This window comes from Candoia aspera, chromosome 4 (assembly GCF_035149785.1).
Source record: "Candoia aspera isolate rCanAsp1 chromosome 4, rCanAsp1.hap2, whole genome shotgun sequence".
NCBI lineage: Eukaryota > Metazoa > Chordata > Lepidosauria > Squamata > Boidae > Candoia > Candoia aspera.
Genome location: NC_086156.1, coordinates 36,768,774 through 36,787,246, shown reverse-complemented (window position 1 = coordinate 36,787,246; position 18,473 = coordinate 36,768,774). Strand labels below are relative to the sequence as shown.

At 35.5% G+C, this 18,473-nt stretch overlaps 1 protein-coding gene across 4 annotated transcripts in view; it reads left to right on the top strand.

Annotated features, from left to right (window-relative positions):
• TBC1D5 (TBC1 domain family member 5) overlaps positions 1-18,473 on the top strand; it is a 273,988-nt gene that overhangs the window by 251,345 nt on the left and 4,170 nt on the right. For all 4 annotated transcript variants that reach the window (XM_063303859.1, XM_063303858.1, XM_063303861.1 and 1 more), the window contains 2 exons: positions 4,454-4,533; positions 5,826-6,002. In XM_063303859.1, coding sequence (XP_063159929.1) covers positions 4,454-4,533; positions 5,826-6,002 — 257 coding nt within the window. The remainder of the gene's footprint in view (positions 1-4,453; positions 4,534-5,825; positions 6,003-18,473) is intronic.

The following is an 18,473-nucleotide window of genomic DNA, read 5'->3' as shown; positions in this document are numbered from 1 at the left end:
TCCCTAAAGGGAGAAGCTGAAAATATATACTTACCAACCCGCACTGGATCAGCATGTAGTGGACTGATCTTTTAAAAAATATATTTTATGACATGAAGATAGCCCTTCATATTGTACAGCTATGATTGAAGCTCATTTTGGTTTCCCCTCCTCACCTCATCATTTGAAATAGAAATTTTCCTCACTTGAAAGGTTCTGCCAAACCTGTAGTAGGATTTTTCATTCAGTTTATATTGCAATAATGTTTCATTTCACTTACATGATAAATCTTTATACAGTAGTAAGCCTTATTAGAAATTAGGTTTGGATGGATTTTCCCTATTTTATCTATAATTTGTCTAGAGATTGGATGTTCTCAGAATTCCAAGCTACTTCTGTAATTAATATCATAAGTGAAGAATGCTGCTGCTCTGACAACGTTTTTGTTGGAATTCTAATCCAGAATTCTTTTCTGCAAGATGCAAGAATGGCTGTAGTTTATAGACATCTGAGACTAGTTTCTCCACCAATATCAATTTCATTAATATTATCATAATTAAGCAAGCTTCAGCTAATTTTTAAATTTGTGTGCCTATGTATATTCCTATATTTAGAAAAATACCTTGGTAACAGGGTAGCATTCCATACCTTTATAATGTGACATCACTATGCTTCTACTCAACATACCAGGTTTTACCATGGATTTGATCCACAAGCTGCCAAGTTTATAATTGTATTCCCTGGAATGTGAAGGAGGAAATGATGAGTTAGAGCAGTAATTTTTATTTGTGTGTTTATATAAAAGCTTCCTCATTAAGTGTTCATCTACTTCTTTTGCGGCACCACACAATGACAATATAATTGTAGATTTGGGGCCCTGTCTCTGTGTTACTATGGAAATGAATGTAGCGACTTGAATAATATAAATACAGCATGTAAAACAATGATATATTGGTTCTTGTGGCAAGATTAATATATATGGAGAATAGACTTCACATTTTGTAGCTAATCCATTGTAATGGAGACAAAGTCATATGAGATCTTTAGTGTGGCATTGTATTCATTGTAAGGGGGCATTGTTCCAGGGCAGTAATAGATGTTTGGTTCTGGATGGATTTTAACAATGTGAGAAAGTAGACTGTTACATGGTATAGGAAAAAAAAGCAGTCTCTGTTCAGTATTTCTTGTTTTGTTGCAGTATTAATATTAGGAGCAAGCCCAGAAATATTAACACATGCCATCCTTATGCAGGCATTTTGTAGAGGTTAAAAGTGGGGATAGCCAGTTTGGTCTAGTGGTTAAGGTGCTGGGCTAGAAACCAGGAGACTGAGAGTTCTAATCCCATTTTAGGCATGAAAGCCAGCTGGGTGACCTCTCTCTCTCTCAGCCCAACTCACCTCACAGGGTTGTTGTTGTGGGGAAAAGAGGAGGAAGGAGTATTCGGTATGTTTGCCACCTTGAGTTATTTATAAAAATAATAAAGGCGGGATAAAAAATAAATAAAATAATAAATATGTTGATGTATATGCAAGGGCCATCCTAATGTTCTCGCTTCCACACTGATCCACTGTGATATTGTTACGTTTAACTCATATAGTCTAACAATAAGTATAGTTAAATATAAATCAAATATTAAACTGATATGGTTCTGAGCTAGAATTTAAACTTCATATTTTAAACAATGCACATATTCTAGTGTGTGCCACAAATTAGTTTTTGAATTATTGTTGTCATTCATTGTCATAGGCTAGTGTGTGATTAAATTCTAACCTGTGTAGGAAAAATTACTAAAATTTATAACCAGTTGCTAAGTATTTATTTGGTAACAAAACCATCTTTTGACAGAATAGACATATTCTGAAGAGTATATATTAATTGCAGATTTCCTGAAAGAGAATCATGGTTTTTATCTGCTTTTGAACAATATGAGCCCTAACGAAAGAAAGCCATTTATGACATAGGAACAGATTTTCTTTGCTTTGCAAATAATTTATATGTCTCATAATTCATTTGTGGGATATAAATGCTCACTGTTCCAGAAAAGATGTTCCCAGGCTGTTCTCTGTTTTAATGCAGCTCATGAAAGTTTTATTACTTCTAAGAGAATGATTTCAAGTATTACACTCAGAAAACAGCAACTTCAGATAGGAGGTATACTTCAAAGCTAAAATGTTACCAGGTGGGCATTTTGTCGTATATGCAGTACAAGTTTATCAATACAAATACAGCCTCAAACTCGGACAAAACAATAATACCTGTGCCTCTATTGTTACATTTAAATATCCCATATGCTACCCTTCCAGGTGTTCAGGATTATTTTACACCAATTTGATTTAATTGGCTAACCTACATCTTGCCATTCACTCATATTAATTTAATTTACTCTGTTAATTCATGTGGTTAGGAAGGTTGATTGCAAATGCAGTAACTTCCACATATTAAGCTATAGTTTTACAATACTGCCAGATCCTTTGGTAAGTAATGTATAAGATCTTCCCATAAGTGAGTAGCTAGGAAAATACAATAATGTAAACCAAAGCAGCAATAGGGGTCCAATGTACCATTCAAAAGAAAAGCAACCAAAGCTATAAGTTATGCCCCACAGCTATGTTTAGACCTATGAAATGATGTATTTTCACTAACAGATCAAGATCAAGCCAACCACTTTGTCTCTTTCTTATATCTCCAGGGTTTTAGAACCATTTAGAAACAGGGTTTTTTGGAGAGGAGAAGTTTAGGATAATATGGCAACCCTTAAGCCCTTCCCCAAAACGTCCTTAGAATGGAGTGTTTGTCCTAGTGGAGTGGGTAGGGTTATAGTATAAAATACGTTTTAAGCCTCTTTAAAATAATATTTAAATAATATTTTAAAATATTATAATATTTAAAATAAAAATAAATAATATTTAAAAAAAGATTCAGACATGCACTTGGACACTGTTTTCACCATTGCATGTCACAGCCAAGCCCCCGGCTCATAGGAAGGGTACAGAAATGAAGTGTAATCTCCAGTCTAAAGCATTATGTCCGTTCCTGATCTGTGGATACCACAAAGCAATGTACAGTATATGCTCCATCAGAGAAAGCACAACACATCCAGAGCAAGCAATCCCCCTAATTTCCAGACAAGGAAATTTCTGTTTTGCTGTGATTCAACCTAAGCTTTTGAGGCTCATCCAGCCATGATTGGTTCCAGACACTGTTGAAGAATCTACATAGCATCTTCTAATTCAGATTACCATTCACAATGACTTCATAAGAGCTGTTGAGTAAGCACACTGGTGACTGAATGGAACTCTGTAGAACCCACAGCTCAGTTATTGTGAGGTTAAGGTGTATATCAGAGTGGAAGAATGATAGTACTGTGCCCCAGATTTCCCACTCACAAAGATAGTCTCTCAAAATCAGGACTGAGCCCAAAACAGGAATAGGTCTAAATAATAACCTCTCAAACTTCTTTCCTGGATATTAGCACTTGGCCAGTAATTGTTAAAAACTACTGGATCCAGTTTAGCTTTCTTTTAGAAGTGGGCTTACTGTTGCTTCCTTTAAAACAATTGGGATCTGTCCCTCTTTTAGGGATGCCTTTATTACATACTGCACTTAGGCAGCCAGTCCCATTCAGCTAGATGCTCATAGGGATCATTATTAGTGACCTATCTTACTTCAAAGAGAAATGACTTGGCATCATCCCTGTCATCGGGAAAATTCCTCAGAGCATTCAAGAATCATTCATGTTCCATGTTTCTGAGGGTGGATTATCATCTCCCATTGATGTGTCACTGGGAGAATAACAGACATACCCAGTTCCAGAAGTTCCATTTCTTAAGTCGGTAGCAAGTAAATGTTCTACCAAGTTTCAACAATTGCTATCATACAGGGCTCCTAGGTCCATAAAAAGGGGCCCTTGTCCAGCCCTCTTCTAGACAAACATCAACTTTGAGCAGAGATTTTCTCCAGGATTTAAGAGAATATATTACATATATGCATGTCACTGATAATATTAGAATTATTCATTTATGTAGCAATTTATATCACACCATTCCAGCATCTCTGACCTATTCAGAGCAGATCATAACACAGTTACAGTTAGAATACAATATAAAAATTACATGTTAACGATAAAGAAGCAGATGCCCTATGTGAAATAATAACTGAACAAATAAGTATGAGACATAAATGTGCCTCAACAGAAATACCAGAAATGTATGTCAGAGGCACATATTATTCACATTCTGCCTTATTGCTGCAACTGTTGGAGTACCTGTGGTCAAAAGTGGTCGGGTTGTCTTTAATTTAATTATCCTTATATAATGCCTCATGATTATGAAAGTCCTGAACAACCTTTTTTTTATTATTTCTTAGCTACTTGCTATTTTTAACAACATTCAAAATCAGAAAAGTATGTCTGTTTGCTAAAAATAATCATAATTCTGGTGCTTTCTTTTGCCAATCATTGGTTTTGGTATTACAGGAAATATTCAAGAAGTCATTCTGCAAGAACACTTGGAAAAAGAAGATGAAATTCTAGTTTCTTTGGCTGGGTTGAAGCAGGTATGGAATAAAAATAATGTAGTTTTAATATTGTATGATACTTATTTATCTTAATTATTCAAAATTAGAATTACTTAACTAAGATATGTTAGTTAATTACTTAGTTAAGTAATTGAAAGTTAGAGCTGGACAGGTTTGAACCCTTGAACCTTTGAGGTGGTGAGGGAGCAAAGAGAATCTGGAATTTGTGGACTTACAGTGCAGGTAGCCTATTGAATTTCCTTTCTTAATGCTCTAAGGTAAAGAAACAATAGTATGATTAAAAAGACAACTTTATTAAAAAAACATGACAAATTAAATTAAAAAATCAGTGCAGAGGAAAACTAAACTTCTCTAGTCTAGCCATGATAGGTCTGTCTTGGAATACCAGATAAATTGTCTCTGCAGAACAGACCTTTATTGACTGAGATGCCCTCCCATTTTAATTGTCAGTTCCCTCATGGTCTCCAGTAGTCAGAGCTTTTTTTCTTGCTCTGGGATAGTAGCACCTTTCCAGGAATTACCTAAAAGTCCTGCCACTATTTCCAAAGAAGTATGACTGCCCAAGTTATGCCCCTCCTGCTCCCCTTTCTTTTAATGTTATGCAACAGTGTGGCCTCTACTGTGTACAATCAGGGGGATAGAATCATAGTAGGCCACTTTAACTCCATCCTAATGATCCCCAGTTTTTCACAGTTGCTGCTGCTCTGAAAGCATAGAAGAACAGAACTGGGATTCAGATCCCACTTTTACTCAATCCTCATTGATATTAGCAAGGTCAACCTGCTCACCCATCAGGATGCAACATGTGGGTATTGGATCAACTGCTTGTTCCCCACACTGTCCAGTAATAAACTTATGCTACCTCACTCACTTCCATAGAGGAACAGAGGGAGACTTGATGTGTAATTGGTTTTTATAGTTCTCAGATGTCATTGTTGGAAGAATATTATTATATATAGTTCAATTAGAATATAGATTATGATCTATGTCAGTTCTCTTGTAATTTTTCTGCACATTGCAGCAAGTAGGCTAGTCTTGGATGGCATATGTCAGTGTTTTAATGACATCAGGACAAGTTGGTATATTTTGTTCTTTTAAACGCATTCTTTTAAATGCTTTCCCTCATCATTTTGCTTAAAAGATTCATGAGTTCCCAAAGGCTTTTATTGAGAGACAGTGTTGGCCATTCTGTATATGTTTTAATCACTTAAGACAATTGATGATAGGATAGTTTTCTCAAGAGAATCTAGGTGGCATCTTTAGAATTCAGCTAAAGCATGTATTACTATTTTTTCCTGTATCTTCAACAGATTAAGGATATTCTGAAAGGCTCCCTCCGTTTCAATCAGAGTCAGTTGGAAGCAGAAGAGAATGAACAGATCACAATAGAAGATGATCATTATTGTTCCAGCAATCAGAGCAAGAGGATGACTGAAAATGTGGAAAACCCTTCAGCTCCAAAGAAGTCTGTCCCTCTACTGAAGAAGGTAAAGTGCATGCTTTTCAGTGAAATTCCTGAAGAGGAATGTGTCCATCAGAAAGTGTATTGCTATAAATTAAAAATATTTTTTTAAATTATGTAGACCCAATCTTTTGCATGCTTATGTACAAACAAGCTCACTGAATTTAGTACAACTTATTTCCAAGAAACTGCAGTGATTTGCAGTCTTCATTTTCAAGTTTCATTTTTAAATAGAGTTTTTTTGTTATTTGTATGTTTTGTAGTTTGACTATTACTTTTTCGTTTCAATCTTCGTAACAGGTCCATCTTCCAGGTTAACATTAGGCCATAGCAGTTGTTCAAATACAGGTAGTCCTTGCTTAACCACCATTTGTTCAGCTCCCATTCAACATTACAATGGTGCTGAATGAATGGTGGTTAAGGCCAGTCCTCAAAATTACAGCTGTTGCAGCACCTCCACGGTCACGTGGTAAAAATTCAGGGGCTTGGTAGCCCACCCGCACTTAGGATCGCAGTGTGCACTTCAACTCCCACCACCTGCCTATCTCCCCCCCCCATCTCTGCCCTTTTGGCCACCCTACACTCTGCTGCCACCACCCCTGCCACTTGGCTGGACACGGCTCAGCGGGAGGAAGAAGATGGTGAAGATCAGCTGGGGGAAGGGGGGGCGGCAGGGGTAGGCAGCAGCAGTGGAGTGCAGGGCAGCCAAAAGGCCAGAGGTGTGGGGGAGATAGGTGGGTGGGGGGATTTGAAATGGAGGCGAATGCGGCAGGGCAAGAGAAGCGTGAGGTCCTCACCTAATGACCACTACCAGGACTGCCATCGCTAAGTGGTGTGGTCACATGATGTTTCGTCTAACAACTGCTTCACTTAGTGACTGAAATTCCAGCCCCAATTGTTAAATGAGGACTACCTGTACAGTATGTCTATCCTCAGTTCTTTCAAGAACTACTACTCTTTGAGCTAGGTTTTCATTAAGTCACAGAACCATAGTGTTGGAAAGGACCTTGGAGGTTACTAATTTGTTTGTTTATTGTGCTATGCAAAAAAATACAACAAAAAAGATGCTGCTTATACAGTAAGAATTAAAACCCAAATATGTGATTAAAATAAACATGACCCCCCAAAAATTAATAGAACAAAATATCTATGTAATAACTACAGATAATAATACAAAATTAATTCAAGCCTTAGGCTTATTATTAAATTTAGATCATATCTTGAATCAATTTCTTAAAATAGGAGAGCAAGTTTATTTCCAATTTTGCTGTGTCCCATAGTCAACAGAGCCAGAGTTCTTCATGACAAGACAAATTCTGTATTTTAGGAGTATAGTTCAACATTATTTTATGATACTTAACTGTAATATTTCTTCCCAAAATTGTATTGACAAAAAAGTGGCTTTAGCTGGACAGGACCAGATCATATGAGTTGAAGAAATTCAAATTTCTTACAATGTCAGCCAATACTGTTTAATTGATACATGTTTTCAACTGTATATATTGCCAAACAAATATAGGTAAGTCATATTCAGCATGTGAGTCCGGATCAAGACATAACTGCTTACCTACTAGTTACTAAATGTGTCTGCTACCTGTCAAGGCTGGAAATGTATTAATATATCTGGACCTAAAACTTGCTACATTTTCAGAGGTGTTACATACTTGCTTTCCAAATGGGCCAAAGAAGATAATGATAATAAAAGTCTTACTCCAAAAAAATACAAATGTTAAAATAAAAGCCCAATGATATAGTTGAAAATCTAGTAAGTTAACCTCAGTTTTACTCAATCATTGGTGAAAGATAGACTCAAATAGCCTTGGCCAAATTGAGGCATGCCTGCCATTAAAAACAAATAATGATCATTAACTTACTTATTGGTATAGTTAATAGGAATTAACATTGGAATCTCTCTTGGAATATTTATTTATTTATTTATCAAATTTGTCACCACCCATCTCCTCCGACTGGAGGGACTCTGGGCGGTTTACAATATAGAATAAATATACAATAAAAATTCTAATAAATATACGATAAAATTCTAATAAAATCCCATTAAAACTAAAACAATTTCTTAACTATCCCATTAATTTCAATGTAATATTCATTTTAATAACATTAAACTTGCTGCAAAGTTTTAATGGGAATGTTAACCATCAAGTTATATGTTCTGAAATTGCATCTATACGTTTAGACATGTTCAATTCAAGATATTGGAGTTTGGAGGTGTTCTAGTCCAACTTCCTGCCCACACCAGGAAATCTCATACTATCCCAGACAAATGGCTCAAATTGCTATCCAACACTTTAGGATGGGAAAAACATTAGCTCTGACATTTCCCCTGCACTGCAGGAGTTCTCAAAGATTATAGTTAGTGATTCGGAGGACACATCAGCCAGTTCTTTAGCACCCTGGGAAATCATCGTATGACCTGTTTTGTTAAAGCTAAGGTACTGTTCCAGTGGTACACTTGTTTCTTAATTATAGCCAGTGATTTATTTTAACCTTTTAGTCATTAATCAAAACCAGACATGAATTCACATACATACATCTTCATCAATACTTTGCATGGATTAATTTGAGAAATTTGTACTATTCTCATTGATTTCAAAGCTTTCAGAACAATTATACATGGAAAAAGAAGTGTCTCTCAGCTCAACCTACTTCACAAGTTGTGGAGAAAAAGGAGGAGGAGGAAGCATTATGTACACTACCTTGAGCTCCTGAAAGGAAGGCAGAAAATGAATTTAACAAATAAATAAATCAAAAGAACACAAGCCTCTACATAAATCAGCAAGTTTTTCAAACATATTTATTATGGGAAATAAAATCTTTCTAAAAGGCACCCACTATCATACAAACAAATGTGGTTTTTTGACCACATCTCCAAAAGTTAGGCATGCCGTTGAATTTCTTCCTGAAAAAAAATACATAGGTAGATGTATAGACGTGAAATATTATTTTTATAAGTTAACTATAGTAATAGTTTTATTTTTATAATGTACTTATATCAAAACACAATACTGACATACTATAGACTAAAACAACAATTATACAATAACAAATTGCAATCAATTTTAACATCATAATGTAAAATCAGGAGCCTCCAAGCTAAAAGGTCTGTGGCATTTAATAATATTAACCGGTATAAATTAAAAGTAACATATAAGGATTTATTGACTTATTTATTTTAAAACAACTTTACAGGGGCCTATGGAAAAGTACGAAGTAAAAGATGCCAAAATGGTTCCTCATTGTCATTCACATACTGGATACTCCAGTTCCTAATGCTATGGTTCCCTACCTTTTAAATGTCAAATTTAATGTATTCTAACAACTATTTATAAATTGTTACTAATGACTTACTGTTTTTTAAATAACACATGAGATTTTCTAATGCTAGAAGGGATTCTGAAGCAGTTAGGGTTATTAGTCCATATCTCAAAGGTAGTTTTACTAAAGTATATAAGACTTCTGCCAATGATTTGAATAATTAGGTGGTTTATCAGATTGCTGGTTTATATCCATAAATTTTGGTAATTAAGATTACTGAGGAAAAATAATCATTTGGCGGGAACTATATTATCTTAAAAATGATTATTTTTTCCTCACTAATCTAAATAAATGTCGATTTATAAAATCAGAGTCATTATATACACTTATATTACTATTCTTAATACTAACAATAATGTTGCTGTTTCAGCCGAGGCACAAATAATTCCCCAGGTTTTTCCCTTCATTTCCAATATCTGTGCTTTATATGATTCAGTGAATATTTTGTATCAGATGCACAGAGGAAATTAAGTTCCAGTTCAGTAAACATAAAAGCTTTATACTATGCCAGTGTAAGTTTGTTTGTTTGTAATATAGTCATAGAACAAAAGGACAGTATAACAGCAACAACAAAAATCTAGTACAAATCACATAAAACAGTTCACAATGGATGAAACAAATAAAGAAAAAATATATTTTTATATTTTTCTTAATTCTATTTTTAATATTTTATATAACATGTTTAATATATTTATATATTTAATTTATATGAATGTAATGAATATAATAAATTATGTTTTTAATTTAAATAATCACAGCTTGTTTAAATAGATATATGTATTTAAGCAAGCTGAGTTAGCCAGTGAAGATGTCAGAAGCTGTTCTTGTCAGACCAATCTCTTCTAATGCAATAGCACAAAATGTGATGCTTTTCACAACATTGCATTGGACTGCTCTCTGAATAGGAAAAACATTTCTGACTAGGACCATTTGAAACATCTGCTGATGATAGGGGAGATTAGCTCTAACTGAAGGTAAAATATAGAGGGCAGCTCAGGAAGACTTCTGCAGTTATCCCAACCTCCGCATCTGAGCAGATGCAGAGCGGTTCTTAAAAAGGGACGTTGTTGAATCTCTTCTCCATCACCTTCAAAGGTAGGATGTCAGATCTTTCCACAGTATATGGGCATAACATAGGGAATGTCAACAAAGACATTATTGTGGTGAAGTTAGTGAAATGGGAAGGCTCCAACAAGCAGTAACAAATAAGAATGATTGCCTGTTCTAGCATCCAGTTTCTCACTCTTCAGCTCCATTGCCAATGATTTAATCTCTTTAGAGTCTGGATCAGATATTTTGACAACTTATTCAGTGCTTCTTTTGGTAATGATTCTCTTGACCTGCCTTATGTGAACCTACCCTGATTGTCACTCAGGCCAGATAAAGCCTTAATCAAACTTAAACAGAGGATTTGGGATTAAGATCTACAAAATGGTGGGCCAAAAATCACCTACCCTTATTATGGTGCAGTTGCAGGCTCTCCATGAACAATTCCTAGCTATCTCTGTAACATCCTATATCTTCCAATAGATTTTTTTTATCTTGGCTCAAACTGGCACACTCCCTATTATGGTGACTATAGGTAAATATGCTATTTTCCACACAGTAACCTTAGGTGTATTTCCTCAGATATAAAGGTTCAGTCAGTAATCCTTGTATTGTTACATTAGCCATTGTACCACTCATGGTGTCTGGGACTCATAAACCCAATTGTCTAATTTTAGTTTCTCTCTGATCAATAAATTACAATCTTCCTTCTGCAAGACCTAACTTGTATAATCACTATAAAGGTTGCCAAGTTTCTAGCAACAATCACTTGCAAAAGCTGCTTGATACCCTCTTCTCATTATCAATTGTTTCAGATTTGGTTTTTCTGTATTTTACATTTTGAAATTGTGTTTTATTGGTCTGAGACCATAAATAAATAATTTGAATTTGAATAGTGTTGAAAGAGGGTTTGGAGCTCTCATTTGTAGATTTCTTTTATTTTATTTTTAGTTTTGTAATTAAATTATGGTTTGTTCCTGCTATTTCCCTCTTGGTTCAGGTTGTTATCATCTATTATATCCAAAAACCAAATACAGTGTCCTCATTGGAAAAGACAGAATATATATAAATTACAGGAATTTTTATTGAAAGAAACTTTTAATATAAAAAAGACATTAAAATCAAAATACAACCTCCCATGATTTGATCTCAAAATTGACTAAAATTAATTAAATCAACATACCACCATGTTTTGGAGATTAGAAATGTCCAACCTTCAGAAAAATTACTAATTTTGAATTTGTGCCTGTATCTTCCCATGTTCAAGCTTAGTTTTTCCAATTGTGGTTTCTTTTTTTTTTAATGTTTCTGATAAGCTCCAGCAGATATCAAAAGATGTATGTAACCATCTTCAAATATGATCAGTTCTTCACAGCAAATATATACCAATAGTTTCTGCCATGTCAGCTCATCGGCTGAAAAACTTTCAGAAAGAAATTGTCATCTCCAACAAAAACGTGTGTACTGGAAGGGGCAGGGAGAAGATATAACCTTTCACATGTATCAGTCTGCTACCCACTTCCACTTTCTGTATATCAGCAAAATCTTGTCTCCCTTCATGGAGTTCACCTTCCCAACAGAACTAACTTAGACCTAAGTTCCGACAATTTTCGAGATCAGAATCCTTTGTCATCTTGTTCCTGTGAGTAGTTATACATTTAACATGCATTCAACATTTATACACTTAGACAGTTATAATGATCTTGGTCTCCATACAGTTTTGCAAAGCAACTTGACTGAGAAATCCTATCTATATAAAATTCAAAGGACTCACTGAACTATGGTTTCAGGCTATGCACTTTATTCTGTATTCCATGTTGTCTAAAAATTTACAGTGTAGCTACTTAACTGAATAGGAGCCACGACAGTGGATCTCTATAGGGCAGGGAAGGTGCAACAGTACCTTACAAGAACACAAAAGGTATATTCGTATCCATCTTTCCAGTCCATAGGATAGGACAGGAAAGGGAAAGAATATTGAAAGCCATTAAGTGGTTGCTTGAACAGTGTTGATGGGGAAAAAAGTATTTCTGGGATCATGGTCTGAGTTAGATGATGATGAGATGATGGACCATTGGAATGAAAAAAAGTTGCACTAAATGCAAACAGGTAAAAATGTGTTTTGCCAAAGCACAGCAGGCTTGATCTGGAGTAACTCTGAAGTAAGGACCTGAAGTAAACTGAAGCAAGGATTCAGATAAATACTAGTACACTACAGGAAATGAAAGTATTGCTGAAAGGGACCTCTAAATGAGTCAATAAAAAAATCAGAAAGAGCATTAGCCCATAAATAGGCCTTCACTGTCTATACACACTAATGCCCAGGGTATGGAAAATAAACAAAAAGTTAGAGCTATTAGCACAGAAAGATAAATACAATTTAACAGTTATAATGGAGACCTGTGGGACAGCTTCTACTGGAATATAGCCATTAAAGAAAACAATTTGTTCCAAAGGAACACAGGCAAAAGAAAAAGAGAGATGTTGTAATATGTGGTAATTAATTTCTACTCAGGAATTCTAAAGAACTGAACTTGGCAATGCTGTAAAGAGAACCTAGATTAAAATAAATGGACAAACAAATAGAAGCAAGACTGCTGTTGGTGTCTGCTGTCACCATCCCAAACAAGGAGATGAGCATGATAACCTCAATTGCAGATCTTTCAAAGAGGCATGAAGTTGGCAGTGACGGGGAGACTTGAATTAATCCAGCACCTGCTGGAAGTCTAACTGCCAAGTATGATCCTACAGGAAATTCCTGATTTATCTTGCTGACAGTTTTCTCCTTCAGAGGATGGAGGAAAGTTCAAGAGGATCAGCTGTGCTTGACTTGCTACTAATTAGTAGGAACACTTAGCTGAAGAAGTAGAAGAAGCAGGAACCATGAAAGGCTGCAGTTCTTGATTTTAGTAGTTAAATGTGTGTTTTCAGTGAACCTTTGACTGTTTAAATACTTAAGTGGTAAGCAGAAAATTCATGTTACTTTTCTTTAAGTTGCTGCTGTGTGGTGACGAATTACAGAACCAATGCAAGAAGACAGAGAAAGCAGCAATCTTTAACATTCAAGGGAAAACTGCTTTGAGATGAAGCAGCTAAGAATAGCAGAAATACTTCTCATATTTTTTTAGACATTTTGGCTTGGATGGGAGAAGCAGAGTTCCTGTACTTTATTCTCAGAATGTCTACCCTGAATGTCCTTGTAGTTTTTTTTTTAAAAAACCTTTTTTTAAAAAAAAATTTAGTTTCCTTTGTAGGAAAGGGATATATCATAAAATGGTTCCAACTGTATGTAATTCCCATACAAACTTACTTGCTAGGGTTGGGTATATGGCGATTGTTGATTATATATACTACTTTTTTTTTTCTAAAACTACACCAAAATTATTCTTGACTTGTTCATTTTTAATCTCTTATCTTTACTTGATTAAATGCCTATTGTGGTATAGATTCTGTTGCAATATTCTATCATGCTCCAGTAGCATTTCCAATAACTGTAAGAAACAGGTGTCCTAGTTTTTAAGATTGGTATTTAAATCCATTATTATTAAAAGTTTCACATTTTGTAAAAAAAATGTGAAATAAGACTTTTAAGAATGTCTTCATATAAATAGACATTGCACAAGTTTCATGGTTGTTTGGGATGCTTTTAAGGCATACATTCATGGTAATAATGCTTTTGCTTTATGGAAGAAGAAAGAAGGAAAAGATTAGGAAAATAAAATAAGGACCTTTTGAGCTTATATATAAAATAATTCTATTCTAGAGAATATAATCACCTTTGTTCTGGGATAATTGATTTCTAACTTTTCATCAATATGACAATATGATGCTAATGCACCAGCAGATTGCTGCAAACCAGCTTGGGCACAGATAAAATGACTGCCTCATCAGCACATGGGAAAATGGAAACTGGTTTGTGGTTGTATTCTCCAAGTATTCTCTTCTGTATTGGCCACAGCTTTGTGCTAGAATCAATTAAGTGCAAATTCCCAAGAGCCATGCTGCATACCTTCTCCCAGGGACAAGTACATTTCTACAGCTACATCTTGGCTGTCCCTTGGTAGAGACCAGAATGAGACTGTGCCCGTTGAAATACTGGCTGAAACAGGTTGAGGGGCAGGGAGGGAGTTCTTAGCCCAGCTTATCATGTCTAATTTCATTTCCCCTAAGAAGAAAAATAGCTTCTGATTTGGCTTACTATGAATTCTCAATCTATGTTCTGCTTATACTGGGATTAGAAAAAGCCATGGTTGAGGCCAAGCAGAAAGCATTTGATTCAGACCTACTGTCATGCGCTGCCTACCTCTGAATAATGCTCAGACACTGGTTCGGTGGAACAGGCTCTGGTTTATTCACAGCGCAGGTACAGCATCGGGAAAAAAGCTGAGAGTGACAGGAGCGCGCCGGTGCGGGGTTTAAATACCCCGCGCCGGTCAGCGCCCCCTCACTCGCGGTCACGTCACCCCCCTTTGTCCAACACGTTGACCTGCCGGTGGGTGAGGGGTTGCGAGGCCCCGCTGGCGTTCCGGGATCGCCCATCATCGGTTTCTCTAATCCTCCGGTGATTGCTGTCAGCTGGGCGATCTCCGTTGTATTAGCGCTAATGGCTTGGGTGTGCTCCGTGATCCGTTTAGCTATTGTTTCTTGACCTTTAGTCGTTGTGAGTTGATGGCTACTTATCTTGAGCCCCTTCCCCTGTTTCCTTGCTATTGTCATGTGTGCCATTGCGCTGATGACTTCAGCTCAACGGCACTCATGACACCTACAAATTAACTGAAGCTTGAGGTGCTGAATTGTTAGTTTTATCTTTGTGAATCTTTTTTTCATTATGGGAGACAGGGGTAGTAAGAGAATGGTTGGCTTCTCTTAGGTTTACAAAAGGATAATCACCACTTTAAACAATAATCTGATCCATGTCATTTACAATTTCTTTACTGTTAAAGATTTATTTTTATTTAAATTTTTAGTTTTATTTTTTAGTTTTGTGATTAAATTGCAGTTTCTTCCTCCTGTTTCCCATTGGTCCCAATTATTTTTTTTTTCATCTGTTACATCCAGACAAAAAACAAAGGGTCAAATACAGTGACCTTATTGGAAAATGCAGAATTTTTATAGTTTTCAGGACTGTAATTGAAATAAATACAACAAACTGCCAAGCTGAACTGCCAATCTAAAATAGAAATGAAGACTTGGGCCATTTCAATCTGTCTCCTTAAAGTTGAAAGAAACAATTTTAGAAGTGCTATAATATGCCAAATGCATATATTTCACTTTTTTTGAAGGAGCTGTTAAAATAAGCGTGCTTACATATATGTGGTGATTTTGTTTTGTTTTTTTAATATAATTTTATTGAAGAAATTTTAACAAGATAAAAACAAAATATTAGAAAAGAAACAAAGAAAATAAGAATTGTGAAACAAAGAAAATGACAAAGAATTGTAAATAAGTAAGGAAATGGAAATGGAAGGAAGGACGGACTTTCAGTCTTTTTGACAGCAGTTATAAATGCATTTATATTTTACCCTCTCTCTCTAAAGTTACATCATAATTTCCTTCTTTCCATAATCTACTCTTTCTAATTTCAGATCCATAACTCACAAGTTTATTTTTCTCTTTTTTCAGCAAAAAGTCCATAAGGGGTTTGTTTTCATTCACTGATAAATGTAGTTGTTGATCCTTCTCTAATCAAACAAGTTAACTTTGCCATCTCTGCTAGTTATGTCATCTTCACCAACCATTCCTCTGTTGTGAGTATTTCAGAATCTTTCCATGTTTGTGCATATAGTGCATGATAAAATGACCCTTCATGTTGTCCACATTTCCAACATAAATTTGAAGTACTTTTATACATTCTAAACAATTTTTCTGGAGTCATATACCAATGGTACATCATTTTATAAAAATTCTCTTTTAGTTATAACATAATGTAAATTTCAGTCCTTTAAACCACATATTTTTCCACTGTTCCATCAGTATATTGTGTCCAAAATTCTTAGCCTGTTTTATTATACACCTTTCACTTGTTCTTCCATTTCAAATTTTAATAAGAGTTTATACATTTTAGCAATTACAAGTTCATCATTTGTACATAGTTCAACTTCAAATTCTGCCTTCTACTGCTCAGTTACAAATGTCCTATTATCTACTTCAAATATTTATCTTAACTGTGCGTACGAAAACCATTGAAAACCTAAATCCCACGACAGCCAATTGCTCTTTTGATTTCATCTTATATTCTCCATGTTCCTGTTCTAACAACTCTTGATAAATTAACCATCTTTTTTACCTAGGGTTTCTTTCCTGTAAAATGCTTCTTGTGCTGAGACCCATAAAGGCATTTTCAGGGACAATCTGGGTTTATATCTGTTCCATATTCTCATCATGGCACCTCTAATGATTCTTCAAATCTATATTAACCTTAACGTTATTGTACCATAGAAAACCATGCCATCTGAACCTCAGGTCGTGCCCTTCTAATTCTGAAACTCTCTTATTTCTCAGCAAACCCACTCTTCCATCCAGACCTAAGCAGCAGGCTGCAAAATACAATTTCATATCAGGCAGTCTCAATCCTCCTTGTTCCTTTACATCCTGAAGTATTTTATATTTAATCTTGGTTTTTTCCCTTGCCATACAAACTTAGATATATCTTTCTGCCATTGTTTAAATGGTACATCAGTTGTCATAACAGGCATTGTTTGAAACAAAAACATCATTCTTGGCAAAACATTCATTTTTATCACAAAAATTCTCCCCTACAATGACAATTGTAATTTCTGCCATCTTAATATGTCATTCTTAATTTCATTCCATATCTTAACATAATTATTGTGGTATAATTCATGTTAGTCATAATGATACCCAAGTATTTCACTTCCTTCTCAATCTTAAAACCAGCCTTTTCCATCAATTCCATTTGTTTTTCCATTTTCATATTCTTTGTTAACAACTTCGTCTTTATTAATTTTAAAACCAGCTAACACCCCAAAATCCTTTAGTGTTTCCATTAATATTTCTATTCCTTCCAGAGGGTCTTCCAAAATTATTACTAGGTAATTAGCAAACGCGGGACGCGGTGGCGCTGCGGGTTAAACCGCTGAGCTGCCGATCGGAAGGTCGGCGGTTCGAAACCGCGTGGCGGGGTGAGCTCCCGTTGCTAGTCCCAGCTCCTGCTCACCTAGCAGTTCGAAAACATGCAAATGTGAGTAGATCAATAGGTACCGCTTCGGTGGGAAGGTAACGGCGTTCCGTGTCGTCATGCTGGCCACATGACCCGGAAGTGTCTCCAGACAACGCCGGCTCTAAGGCTTAGAAACGGAGATGAGCACCGCCCCCTAGAGTCGGACACGACTGGACTTTACGTCAAGGGAAACCTTTACCTTTACCTAATCAGCAAACACCCATAATTTATATGTTTCTCTGTTAATCTTCACTCCAGCAATTCTCTCATCTTGTCTTAAATCTCTGTTCAATATTTCCAAAGCTAAAATAAATAACATATATGTGGTGATTTTGTGAAATGTGGTGGGGTAAGGTATTTCAGTATTACTAATTATCAAGTGCAAAACCACCACAGCTGCCAATGCTACAAATTTATGACCAAGCAAATAAGAACTTAAAACAAACCAACCACTTATAATCTACCTACATAGAGCTGTTCAAATGGTTATTGCTAGATATTGAGCTAAACTTAGAAGAGTGGTTTGAAAAAGTTTGGCAAATTGCAAAAATGGAAAAGCTTACCTGCTAACCTCAGGTTTTATGTAATATTACAAACTCAGATAATCTTCAGAGATAATGGTCTTCTTTCAGTCTGTATTGAACTGTGATTAGGCATCCCAAGTATGTCTCCGTATACTGCATTTCTGAGTTGGTGGGATGCAGTGTGGACAACATGTTGGCCTGCAGGGTGATATGTAATATGTGAATTAACAAATGAAAAAATAGAAAATGAATATATTGTGTGTCTCTGAAACTACGGGCCCGGGAAGTATGTATTGGATCTGAATAAATGGTTTGATCTTGTGGAATAAAGTTGATAAATATGTGTACGTAGGTTTAATTATGAATGAAAAGGATACATGAAAGAAATGCTCAGTGAATGGTTATTCACTGA